Here is a 13,954-nt window from a genome sequence, read left to right on the forward strand (position 1 = left end):
AATATACTGCAAGTGGAATTGACAATCTTTAAAAAAAAAAAATACTCCATAGGCTGCAAATCAAATTATGAATACACACTTTAAATAACATTTAGTTGTCCTAGTACTCATAAGAAATTATATGAATGCCAATACTAAGAATTGGTCTCAGGCTTCAGAATAGTGTTTCCGGATGCAAGTCGTTAGAAATTATAGATTGTTGTTCAATGAAGCAAATAAAACCATCATCAGCTCTGAGAAATATGCAGGATTGAACTGTTTATGTAATTATTAAAGTAAAAAAATCATTGATGTTTATGAGTGATGTAAATTACAAGTGTCTGTTATCAGAGTGGATTCTCTGAGGTGGGGGTGGGGGGGAGAAGAGGTTATGTCAGTGGCCACACCAAATAAATTAGAGACGAACTGATCAGGCTTTTTGGCCTAATTAGCCTGCTGATTTTCACTGATTCCCTTCTTTTTGGATGGAAGAAACAGTTTAAAACATGAAAGATTTGCAGTATAGAGATGTATCCTTAAGGTCATTCAAATTTTCACAATATTCAAAAAGTCCATCACAGAATGTGTTGTTTATTTATGCATTTGTAGATAGCACATAGTGGTAGTTTGAGTTTAATTAATTTAATGATTAAATGTCCCCCCCCCCAGATTTTCTAATGTTTTACCTGAACTGATTAAGGAAAAATCATCCAATTCTTATCTCTGGTCGATTGAGTGGTGCACCTTTACTAGAAATTTTGCCATCTGCACTGACAGGCAGTCTTTTTATGCAAAAGTGTGGTAGGATGAATTCAGAAAAGTAAATGACCAGTTTCAATTAGTATCTGTATTTATTTGTTTGAATATATTCAATTTATTTTATTTACATATTTGTCCATTTTAAATGTTCACCACCACCTGACTTTTTCACCTTACCCCAAAAGCAAAATTCTGCTATGGTTTTTAGTTTGATGTACCATCTAAAAACTACTAATGACCCCCCCCCCCCCCCCCACCCCCCCATCAGGACATCCTATTAAAAAATAATCAGACAAGCATCCCTGATCTATTTGACTGACATTCAAATAGACATTTCTTTATTTGCAATTAAAATGCATGTAAACCTAAGTAGTATCTCTTGGCATTTGAAATGTGAATACACTTTTTTTCTTTTTGTTGTATTCAGCAATTGCACAGATTCCATCCATCCATCCATCCATCCATCCATCCATCCATCCATCCATCCATCCATCCATCCATCCATCCATCCATCCATCCATCCATCCATCCATCCATCCATTTTCTAACACCCTTGTCCCTTAGTGGGGTCGGGAGGGTTGCTGGTGCCTCTCCAGCTAGCGTACCGGACGAGAGGAAGGGTTTACCCTGGACAGGTCGCCAGTCTGTCGCAGGGCACAATTGCACAGATTGAAGTATGAATAATCATATAAAAATTGTACCAGATATGTTATTTTTTAAATCAAAATGGGTTTAATTAACAATGATTTGAATCTAATGAGAATAACAATTGGAAAGAAAGTCTTTGCTTTAGTATCTGGTGTAGCATTTCTGCAGTGCTGTGTGCAGTGAGCCTGCCTCCAGGGATAAATGTTTGTGTGAAACAAAAGAAGCTGCATGAGGAGAGTGGGAGGGTCAGTGTGGCGAGGGGAGTGGGAGTGGGGAGGGGGCAAGGGGGTCCCTCATGTTAGATGTGTGTTTGGCCTGGCGGGCCTTGCCCACTCACTTATACATAGTCGTTTTGATGTTTGTGTGCGCGTGTGTATGTGTGTGTGTGTGTTTCTGTATCCATCTGCCCCACTTTCACACAGTCGGATATTGAAAGCTAAAGGTTGGCTCTCTGGAAGGAGGGAGACACGTTCAAACAAGCCATTGATCTCTCTGGCAAAGCCAAGAGCTCTCAGCCGACCCACTCTCTTTCTGAGTGGACGGGCTTTTTTTACCTGATCGAGTCGTTATCAGAGCCTGCTCTGGTGTCTGCATTAGCAGGCCTCGTCACTGTAAATGGCTCACCAGGCTGCACACTCCCACATCCATCTGGACACACAGAGGAAAAAAAGGGACCAGCGAACAGAATAACAAGGAGCAGGCAGATTCAAACAGACGTGTTAGGAAATGATGTAGAGCAGAAAGAGATCAAGGTATAATTCCTTCACATTGCAGTCAGAAGGAGTTTATGTTATACTAAAGTTAGGGAAACAACACAGAGAATACAGGGCAAGTGGTTCAGATTCTAAATAATTCATACTATTTTTGAGCTTTTCGGTTTTTTTTGTAGAGATTGGAAATCTTTCACAAATATAAGTTAATATTTTTGGTTATTTTTGGGCTTTACACCTCCAGACGAGGATAATTTTTTAAAACATGAACAAAATGTTCAAATTTGTGCATTAAAAACTATTTGTAATATGTAAAAATAAAAACTGAGAAGCTGATTTGTGATGTTTTAAAATACTCTCATTGTATCTCCTTGCAGTTACAGTAACTCCTTAAAACTACTTAACTACTGCAACTCCTTAAAAAGATGGTCTGACAGCTTTGGGATTAAGATTATTGGACAAAATGGCACAGTGAGCTGTGGTCTACACAGAAATCCTCCCACACCATGATCCTGTCATGTTTCTGATAAGATGATGGAGCTACTGACATTTTCTCCTCCACAGCATGGCTGAAACTAACGGTGGAGGTGAAGAAACCTCATATATTTAGAGAGAAATCCTTCAGATTGTTATAAAACATCCTCATGGAAATGTTGTGGCCAAATGACCAAGACAGCATGTGTGCTGAGTTAAAGGGTGTGGTAAGGTGATGCTGGCCTTCCTGCTGAAATGGAGTTTTCCAAGTTAGTCATAAACAAGTGCCATTAGAATGGTTTTGAGTGTCCTCGATGTGGACTGAATGTTGGCTGTAGTTTTTCTTTTGATTAGTGGAAGTACTGGAAGTACTCGAAGATCAGAATGTAGAGATACTGGAAAAACAATATATAGAATGTAGAATAACTTGAGACTTTTTCATGACATTGTATATGAACAACTGCTATATTTTCTCTTTTCCTTGTTCAACAGAAGATAAGCATCATATGAAGGTGCAGAAAAGGGAACAAACTTTAATTAAATAAATCTCTGTATGCCAGACATGCCGACAGCTTGGAGCTGCAGCTTATCAGATCTGTAATGCCATTGTGTCATCCTTTCTGTAGCTTTTAATAACCAGGAAAGGAGAGCTATACCTCTGGTTAATCTGTATGGTGAATGATTAATAATGTGTCAGCAGCATTATCTATAATTAGGGCAATTACAATTTATTTGACAAGGCAGTCAAACAAAACAAGGCCTGGGAGTGTAGGAGCACTAAAATGCAATAAAGCTTTATTCTTTACCTCTGTTTGTGTCAATTACATTGATCAGTATAATGAAACAAAAAAAAGGGTTTGAGGCTTTCAGAAAAGGGCGATGCAATCAGAGAGCCTACTAATCTGACTGGAGACAACTAGTAGCTTCTGTGTTTTCTTCTGTTTCACTTTTAATTTGAACTCCTCAGCCATTCAGTTATTTATATACTAACAGAAGCATCGACCAGACTACATTCTGAGCTAAAGAGAGACAGTGTAAGGACTTTACAACTGGGGTGATGTGCTCTATCGTCCTGGTTTTATTGAGAACGCGAGCAACAGCTTTCTGGATCAGCTGCAGCTGTCTGAGTTTTTAGTTAGTTTTTTAGTTAGTTGTAAAGACACTGTTGCAGTAATCAATGTGTTTAAAGATAAACGCATAGACGGGTTTGTCTAGATCTTGCAGGGACATTTCTCCTTTAATCCTGAAAACTGTTTTAGGTGATAGAAGGCTGACTTTGTGATTGTATTTATGTGTGTCTGAAGGTTCAGGTCTGAGTCTTTCACTATACCCAGATTACGGGCTTGGGTATAGTGAGAGACTATACCCAGGACTAACTATTACAGCTAGTTCCTAGCTTTAATAGTTGAATAACTTGGTCATTCTTCTTTAGGTCAAAATATAATAACTTCAGTTGTGGTTTTGTTCAGCTGAAGAAAGTGATTTCACATCTACGCATTGATTTGTTCCATGCATCTGCTCAGTACTTAAATGGATTTGTAGTCACTTGATGACATTAAATATAGAGCTGCGTATCATCTGCATAGCTGTGGGTTTATTAATTGCTATAATCTGAGATAACAGGACCTCATAGATATTAAATAAGAGGGGTATCTTGGGGTACCCTGAATGTGACTTCTGCCCGCTCTGGCTGCCTTTGTTCTGTTCTTTAGGTAAGACTTGAACCAGTCAAGTACTGTACCAGAGAATCTGACCCAGCTCCACAGTTACTTCAGTAATGGTCAACAGTGCTGAATGCTGCACTGAGGTCCAACAGAATCACTGCTGTGGTTCTTTCACAGTTTCTGTCAATGAACACTTGGAGCTTATTTGATGTATTTATGGTTGAGTTAGTAGAACAGGGTCATTTTGTTTGTTTGGACATCACATTGATACTGGATTGGATTAACTCTATTATTTTGAATTTTCTCTGTAAAGCAGTTAGCAAATTTTTTACAGGTCATGATAGAGTGGAGTTCAGATGCTCCAATCACAGGAGGGGTTGCTAGTCTGTCAGCCATCTTTGGTTACCCCACATATTTTAAGTCATCGCCTACACAGTCAGACTCTTCAGAAAATCCAATCCATGTTGTGCACTGATGATTCCAATCTGTCTATCCTCTTGCTGTTTAAGAGAGTCAGCTCACACTTCTACATCAATGAACTGCAGCACTTGCTGAGGGTGATTTTTGCTTTTCAACAAGTTATTTTATTACGCTTGATGATGAGATGAGACCACCAGTTGTTAATTGTTAATATAAGTGGATTCCCTTCCACTTCCAGGATATAAGGAAAATTATGTCACTGCTGTTGCTATGGTGCAGGTTGCAGATTGAAGTGGATGTAGGCAGGGACAGAAAGGAAAAGATGAGGGAGAGAAGCCCTCAGATCACCAGTCGGGTGCTGACTCAGATATAACAGTTGGGTGTCTTCCAACATTCACCACAGATACACACAAGTGCAGATGGTGTGTAATTCATTGAGTATCCTGTTTTTGTGCCCTTGTGGATCAATCCTTTACAAGCAGATGTATTTATGCTATGACTCATAGGCTCATCATTTCAAAGTGAAATGTTAGTGTATCTACAGGATATCGGCATGAAGTAGGATGTAAAAAAAATAGACTATATTTTTACTGCATTTAATTTAGACAGTTTAACACTTTTATACATCTACACAACCTTTTGTAAAAACACAATATGTATACATGTATACAAGGAAGAAAAAAGCTACATTTTTATTTATTTTATTTTCCCTCTTTATATACATTCACAATTAAATGTCTTTGTGAAATCTAAGTCAAATGTTTGTAATGTGTGGGCAAACTTTGTGGATAAAGCTGATTCTGAATAATTTATAAACACAAAAACAAAAAGGATCTGAGACATTAAACTCAGTTCTATAAATAACATGTTTTTTTCCATTGTTCACCTATACCCTTGCATTAACAAAAATGCAAACTAGCTAAGGCTATAAATATTTCATTGTTCAGTATTTGCTTACAGTTGACACTTCTACCAGTGCAAATAAAAAATAAGTAAAGAAAAGAAATGAAAAAATAATCCGACTTTCAGACAGCAGTAGACTTTAAGATGCATTTTGTTTATAATTGTCTCTAGGAAAACCTTCAAGTTGATTAGCAAGTCTAGTGGTTATAAATCAAACACTAGGTCTGTTGAAGGATTGTAAAATGAGAAACTTAATAAAAACTGGTTACTGCTGGTTGTCTCAAGTTTTTACCTTTAGACAAGATTAAGCTTTATTCTTATCAAGTTGTCTTTTAGATGTTTTGTTTTTCTCACAAAGTGAGTTGCTTCTGATGAAATCCACACCAGTTTGTGAGTCAGTCTGGGATTTATTTACTTTTGCTGGATTCATGTTTGCTAAATGTTCTGTTTTTTCAGATATGGACGCTGGCTATGGCGGAGGGCTGTTGGACATGGTGAAGGGAGGAGCTGGCAAGTTCTTCAGCAACTTTAAGGACAACTTAAAAGACACTCTGAAGGACACCTCCACAAAGGTCATGCATCAGGTCGCCACGTAAGTGAACACATCACTCCTGTTGTACTCAGTACATTTCCAAAACGTGGATATACAGATCTTCTGCTCTTGATTATAATCAAAGCATATATTTTCTCCTACTTTCAAGTCTTTCTGTTTTCATTCGAATTTTGTGTTATTTATAGCTTTTGTGATGCTGCCGTATCACGCACCTAACAGAATACACAATCTATTTCAAGGAACTGAGGACATTTCAAACTGAAAAGCCAATCTAGAAGACTTTTTGACCTGAAATTGTCTGAGGATTTTTGAGTTCTATAATCTTTGCTGTAGATTTCAACTGGTTAGAATTAAACATTATTACATACATAAATAGTGGGTTTCGTAGAAATCACTCTTGCTTAATTTCTACTCTTTATTTTGATGACATTACTTAACAGATTCATTACATCTGAAAATGCCTCTGTTTTCTAGATGTAGGAACATCCATAATGTTGGATATAAAATGATATTGTAGAGCTGTAAATATCATTTAATACTGCTAATGTTGATTCTGGAAACTGTCTGAAGTTTTCAGTGAACAATGACATAAAAATACACATAGCTAAACTCTACTTTGCATGCATTGTTTGGTTGTTTACAGTAAGTGTCTGTGGGAGCTTTAAGAGTAGAAACGCTCAGTGTGGATGGAGGGGGGGAAACGCGAGGTTGACACGGCTGGGTTGTTCCAGTGTGTTTGTGCACAGGCATCTGCCCTGGGCAGCACAAAGCAGCCTCTGTGTAATCACAAACATACACTCACACATACACACGCATCCGTATGTGTCTTGACTCAGCAAATTTTATGGTATTTATCCCCCTCTCGTGCTTCCCCTCCTCCAGTCATTCTGTCCTGTTTCCATCTCAGCTCCATCTCTCTGCTTCTCTGTCTTTCTGCTGTCTTTTTCTCCTCTTCTGGCTGAATTATTCATGTGAGCCCATTGTGCCAAATGGCCTGTGCACTGCTGATACTAACGTATTCATTTCATTCAGGCCATGCGTGCAGCGGTGTGTGTTTGAGAGGAGTGTATAGGTATTTGTGAGTGGACGGTCCAAACAATGGAGAGGCAGGTGCAGGAGAGACAGAGAACAGTTCGGAATATTACAGAAATTTAGAGTCACTTATCAGAATTGCTGTTGTTATTTTTGTCCCTTTGTGCATCTGAACGCAGATTGTACACTTTGAGTACCTGAGGACAAAATTTAATCCTGGACGAGATATAGGAATGATGATGATGATGATGATGATGATGATGATGATGATGATGATGATGATGATGATGATGATGATGATGATGATGATGATGATGATGATGATGACCAACACAAAGTAGTCCTTAAAGAAAACTGACACATAGTTTTCTACATTTTCTAAAAGTAAAAATCTTTAAAGTGTGGTGTGCATTTGTATTCCCTCCCCCTGTGTTATTTGGATCTACCAGTTTCCTGCAAGCATTTCTATTACACATTGTGTATTATTGGCCAGTAATGTCAGTTTTGGTCTTCTCTGACCAGAACTACTTTCTTTCATGCCTGCTATGATCCATTCATGACTTGTGGTGATCTTTAATCAGGATTGACTTCGTACTTATTTCATTAACAGCTTTCTTCTTGCCACAGCTCCACAGATTTCTGGAGGGCTTGACGCGACAGGTTTTTTAAACCTGAGCCGTTAAACTCTGCCTCTTCTCTAGGACTACCGTGACAAAACTGATTTACAGTTTTATCATGCTGTTTCTTTTTTCACATTATGGACTCAACCATTTTATGTGAGATGTTCAAACCTTGGGATATTAGTGTTTAAAATTCTCAACAGCTGCATCTCCCTCTGTCTGTGTTCATTGTCATTTGTAATGCTGCTTGTTTACCAATGTTGTAATGTATATGACTTTACACTACATGACTCCTGAAGACAAATGGTTGCACTAGATTTTATTTTGGGGGTTGAGATTAAAGGGGGTTGAATACTAGCTTGCCACATTTTTCTGATTTTTATTAGTAAAAAAGTTTGAAAACCACTTATTGGTTTCCTTCCTCTTCATAGATATACACTATTTTGTGTTGTTATATTGTATAATGTCCCAACAGAAAACAAACAGTGTGCAGTTGCAACATGACAAAAGGTTGGGAGTCACTACACAAATATACACAGCAATTCAAAACATTTCTGTGAAGTAAATGTTACAGAAATGTGAACATTGTTTCATGAAAGGCATCAAAATCTAAACTGTAAATTTAAACATGTTTCAAAATAGGAATATTGTTCTTGTACTTTCCAGAATTGTAATATTTGTATGAAATTAAGGAAGATAGTATCAACAACTGGATTATTACTGGACTGCATGAATAGTATTTGTTTTTGGTAGTAAATCCTCAAAGAGTTGACACTCAGTTTTAATTTCCCTTGGCTGTGTGCTGAAGATGTGTATTTTTAGAAGAAATTTCCCTTTGAATTCTGACTGAAAAGACATTCACTGGGAGGATCCATTCTCAGCATGCCATTTTTTTTAAACCAAACTGTTTTGACAAAAAATGACATATTCTGAAATAATCCAAGTCATTATATTGCTGCCTGTCTCCAGCAGTCATTGGGCGAACGGCAGGGTAGACCCTGGACTGATGAATATTTAAACAAGTCTGAGAAAGCTAAACTAATCTGCACATTAAATATTCCTGTTCATATTTAAGCTGCACTGTGGGGACCTGTTTGAGACTCTTTCATAGTCCATCTCCAAGCCAAAAATCAATAATAAAAACAAAGACGGTATCTGACTGTCTGAATCTGAGTCCTCTTCTTCTTTTTGCCCTGGATGCTCATCTTTATGAATGACCTGCTGGCATCCAGGGTACTTCTTGGCAGTGCTTTTTATTTTTCAGTTTCTTCATGACAGCTGGCAAACGTATTGCTGCATTAGCTTCTCCCTTTGGTAACTGCTTTGCATTGCAAGCCATTAAAATGTAGGATGTTTGCATACTGTTCCTAAAATTTAAATTTATAAAATAATTGGCCATCTTCTACTATGCAGAGTGTTTGTTACACTCCTGTAACATTATTGTGCATCTGCCTTGCTTGTGTACAATATATAACCGATAAATGACCCTTCAACATTGTCTCTCCTCTCATCTTACACTGTGGAGTATCTGTTGTATATGTAATATGATATTTTCTTCTGTATTTCTCATTAGGAATCATAAACCTGTTTTTTTGTTGATTGGCGCTCTATGGGTCAGCGGTGGAGCCGTGGCACCCTGTACAAACGCATTTAGTCGGCAATGCAGCTGAAAACACAGGAAATAAAAAAACTATGCTGAAATGAAATGCAAATGAAATTCAGAAAAGCACAATAAACCATAGCTATTTATATAGCTGACTGCGTCACTAATTTTAGTAAAAGTTTAAAAACCTCTCTCTGGCAAGATATGCCCACACACCTCTGTTAGACATCTATCCTGTTTTTTCATCGTTTGGGATTCTAGAAATATTTTCTAGTCACTGTCTGTCTCAGGTGCTTTTTTTAATTTTTGTACCTCCTCACGAACTCTGCCTGTGCCAATTTGCAAAAATAACATCCCTGCAACTGTTCAGAGAGAATTCGTGAATAAAGTTAAACTTTTCAGACTGCAGTCCTTACTCCGGCTCTCATTTGACGCCCCAGTGACGCTCTTTAGGTTGCTGTGGACCCGAGTCTCATCTATATTCGAAGCAACACAGCCTCTTTGTTTATGTACCTGCAAGAACAGAGAATCTGCTGTAGACTCAATCTGGGGCAAGTATTAAACAGTGTATGGTATCATTTTGAGGAAACTTAAAATGCGTTGTGATGGAACACATTCATCCCACCAGACAGAAACGCATCAATCTTCCTCCAAATTCATTTAGTTTGAACTTGTTTCTAATCATCCTGGTTTTGTTGTCTTGTTTTTCTTTAACTCGTCCAACATAAACTGTTTGAGTACTTGGGGTTTTCAAAAAAATATTGTAAAACAGATCATTTGAAGCTAAAAATAGAACCGAGTTGACTTGAACCAAGGTTAGTTTTGAAAGAGTGGAGCTGTCTTTTTCTTTTGCACTCCATGTTTTGTAAATAGAAATTGGGTCACAGACTCGGAGTGCAAATATTCAAACAGTGTTTAGTTGTTGACGCATCACACTTGCAACAAAAAAACCCCAAAAAAACAACAAAAACAGACATTTTTGGAGCGGAGTAGAATGAAGGAACCCAGATCAAACATGGGATCTAACCCACTCTGTCTGAATTTGTGTTTTTCATCACTCTTTATAAGCAGCTTTCCAAATGTGCAATTTGTTCTAAAACTGTTTCATGCTCCAATGTTTACTTCCTAATCGTAAAATACAAATTACAACTGCTGTATGAGTGGAATCATTTTTCAAATGGTGTCTTTGAGAAAGTTCACATCCATCCATCCATCTGTACATACATACATCCATTCATACATACATAGATCCTTCCATCAATTCAGTCTTCCAATCATTTTTCCATTAGTCCATCAAAAAACATGTAATCTTAATGAGAAAAAGTTGAAACTTTGAATATACATCTGAAGTTTGTAAAAAAAAAAGTTTTTAAAAGTGGAAATTCAATAATATAGATCTGAGTGTATAATATGATAATACAGCTTGTCATGACACCATGCAGATGTTTCCACTGGGTCCATCTGTCACAGCCCCATGCAAACAGAGAGGTGTTTGTTCGCAGTCATTCAGCACCACAGGATCTTCTCATTATGCTACAAATGACTCTGATATGCATGTAGTTGGCACTCAAAATTTGCATTACTGTCCTGGTGTCATCTGCTGAAGTTAAAGCTCTATAATTTCAAAGAAATGTCAATCATGTCTCATTCATCATTATTGGGACCATGTTGTTTACTGCAATTTCTCTAATGCTGCAGTGGTGGATTATCTGTGTGTAAACAGTGGAGCTACTCCCAATTATAAAAAAGAAATCTTACAGTGAAGAACTAAAATGAAAGGCAATTTAAAGGATTCCCTCATGGTGGACCTTTGATGCTGAGTAGCCCGGTCAACTGTTGTAATACTAGAAAAAGTCAACTTTTCTTCTCCCAGACTCACATGTGCCTCTGCTGCTCATAAACCTATACAATCTAAACGTTAAGATTTGAATTTCAGGCAACCCGATGCTCTGACAGTGATCAGCAGAAGCCCAGATAAACCTATTGAATGCTTGAAGTTTAATTCCTGACCTTGTCTTTGCGTACTTGCCAGTTTGTAGATGCGACATTTGACTTCCTCTATGGATTTATGGATGTGATAACCATGTTTTATTATGACCATCTCACACTCAAAGTCTGATCATGCCCAGAAACACAGGAATATGACAACATTTCGTTCAATTATACTGATGATGTAGAATGCAGCAATGTGCAAAATAATTCACACCCCGTTTTTATGTTTTGCAATATTACAACCACAAACTTCAGTGTATTTTATTGGAATGTTATTTGGTAGACCAACACAAACAACAGAATTACTGTGAAAAATAATGGTCTATTGATGAAGAGGAGAACAATACAATTTTAAAAAGTGTTTGCCATGAAAATACATTTATTTTAGGATTTTAAATCGGTTTTCAGGTAAAGAAAGACTTTTGACTCCCTATGAAGATTGTTGTTTTTAACTGCATCACAGGTAGAACTGCATAACGTTTGCAATATTTATATTGCACACACATATATATTGCAATGTCTATGTATATTCGTAATGCATTGTGCAATTCTAATTAGAAGTCTAAAAAATGATTTTAAAGCCTTTTGTCTGTTTCAGGTACACTAAAGGAGAGCTGGACATTGCGTATATTACATCAAGGATCATAGGTAAGATAAAACTGGTTTTTAATTAACTTTCTCTTTGTCTTTGTTCGACCTTCCTTTGTAATAATGATTTACTCAAAGCTTTACATAATCATTAATATGACGATGGAGTGTGGAACGAAGTCAGCGAAAAATGTATTGTGTCTAAACATACATCAACATACCACTGAAAATCATTCTCTAATGGTGACCTTTTTTATATTCTAAGTTTTAACTGTAATTATGCAAAATCCTAAAGTAAAAATGTTCTGAGCATCTCTTTTCCTTCCAGTCATGACGTACCCTGCTGAGTCAGTCCAGATTGGCTACCAAAACCATGTTGAGGACATTCGCTCGTTCCTCGACAGTCGTCATGCCGACCACTACACAGTTTTCAACCTTTCACAACGAAACTACCGTGGCGCCAAATTCTCGAACAGGGTTAGTGTGATTATGTCTCGTAGGTTTAGATGCTTATGTGTTTTGGTTATTGGTTGCTGTGGCACCGAGTTTCTTTGATTATAGTTAGACTCCCACTAAAGAGCAAAATGGCAAAAAGGTGTTACCAAGTGTTTAGTCTACATTTTCTTCCCAAAATTTATGTATAAAATTAAAAATAATAATGAATATGTGTTACTGAAATATAGGACATCCTTGTAACTTGTATTATTTTTGCAGATTATTTCTTAACATGAAACTTTTTTTCTAAACTTGGTAAATATGCTGAAATTAAACACTATTTTTCTACATTTCTCAGTGCATTATTATGCTTCAACTTTTAAATATGAATTTGTGGCAGTGGAGATGTTTTTAATATTTATATTTGTCTTATTTATACTCTGATATATTAATATATTAATATTATATATTGATATACTAATATGTCATATGTTACTAGAATCAAAGGACATGTGACAGAGCATTAGTTTTTTACACATCTGAGGTGAGAACGTCGTCGCCTCCTTTCTTCTGATTTGTGAAACTGATGTGAAGATGACCAGCAAATGACCTGCTGTTACCGGGGTCATGCTTTCTGCCTCCTAAAATGCAGCTGATTCAGATCTTAAAACGGGGAATATTACCTGATTAATACCTGTGCTATTGTCAGAGCACACTTTTAGTTAGATAAATTGAGCTTTATTTGCATAAAGCTGTGCAAGATTCCTAAAAACGGCATTTGTTAATTAAAAAAACTTGATATTTATACTTTCTGTTGCTTCATTGATAGTAATAAGAGAAGATTGTTGATTATTTCTTAAGGTGAATTCACCACAGCATTTTTTCTAAATAACTTGTGTTATAGATGACATCCAAATATGACAACTGAACCATTTTAATGTTTTTCTAGGTTTTTCGCCTCTCTCCATGGAGTCTTTCCTAATGGCATGCAGCACTTTTGCACAGCTGGGTTTGAATTAAAAGTTAAAGCCTATATGGGAGCTCTCTTAATAAAATACTGCCACCCTGCGGCAGATAAAAATCGAAAAGCTGTGGAGCATAAATACTTGTAGCAGATGACTCATCATGGCAACTGTTGTGTTGTTTTGCTCTGTGCTGCAGTTTCTGACCTCCACCTCTCCCTTTTCCTCCCCCCATCTTTTCATTTTCCTAAACTGTTCATTTTCCTTCTGCCTCCCTTTTTGCTTTGCTTGATTTCATCAACCCTTTTTCTCCTTGTCTTCTAATCTCTCTCACTCTTTACTGCTCATTTCACCCCCATTTTGTCAAACCCTTTTCCAGGTGTCAGAGTGCAACTGGCCTTCTCGCCAAGCTCCCAGCCTTCACAACCTGTTTGCTGTGTGCAAGAACATGCACAACTGGCTCAAACAGAACCCAAAGAATGTGTGTGTCATCACCTGTTCGGTAAGATGCTCAAATCTCTTTGTACAACCAGAGCTTCAGATGTAGTTTTGAGTAATACTAAATACAGTTTTTACTTCCATTGTGCACAAAAGTAACTCTAAAAATCACTT

General features: G+C 37.2%; 1 protein-coding gene across 3 annotated transcripts in view; it reads left to right on the top strand.

The window, feature by feature from the left end:
- dnajc6 (DnaJ (Hsp40) homolog, subfamily C, member 6) overlaps nucleotides 1–13,954 on the top strand; it is a 36,731-nt gene that overhangs the window by 5,927 nt on the left and 16,850 nt on the right. For all 3 annotated transcript variants that reach the window (XM_017306308.2, XM_008415211.3, XM_008415213.3), the window contains 4 exons: nucleotides 6,014–6,149; nucleotides 11,956–12,005; nucleotides 12,274–12,422; nucleotides 13,722–13,844. In XM_017306308.2, coding sequence (XP_017161797.1) covers nucleotides 6,014–6,149; nucleotides 11,956–12,005; nucleotides 12,274–12,422; nucleotides 13,722–13,844 — 458 coding nt within the window. The remainder of the gene's footprint in view (nucleotides 1–6,013; nucleotides 6,150–11,955; nucleotides 12,006–12,273; nucleotides 12,423–13,721; nucleotides 13,845–13,954) is intronic.

Source organism: Poecilia reticulata, chromosome 4, assembly GCF_904066995.2.
Source record: "Poecilia reticulata chromosome 4, P_reticulata-male-v2, whole genome shotgun sequence".
NCBI classification, from domain to species: Eukaryota; Metazoa; Chordata; class Actinopteri; order Cyprinodontiformes; family Poeciliidae; genus Poecilia; species Poecilia reticulata.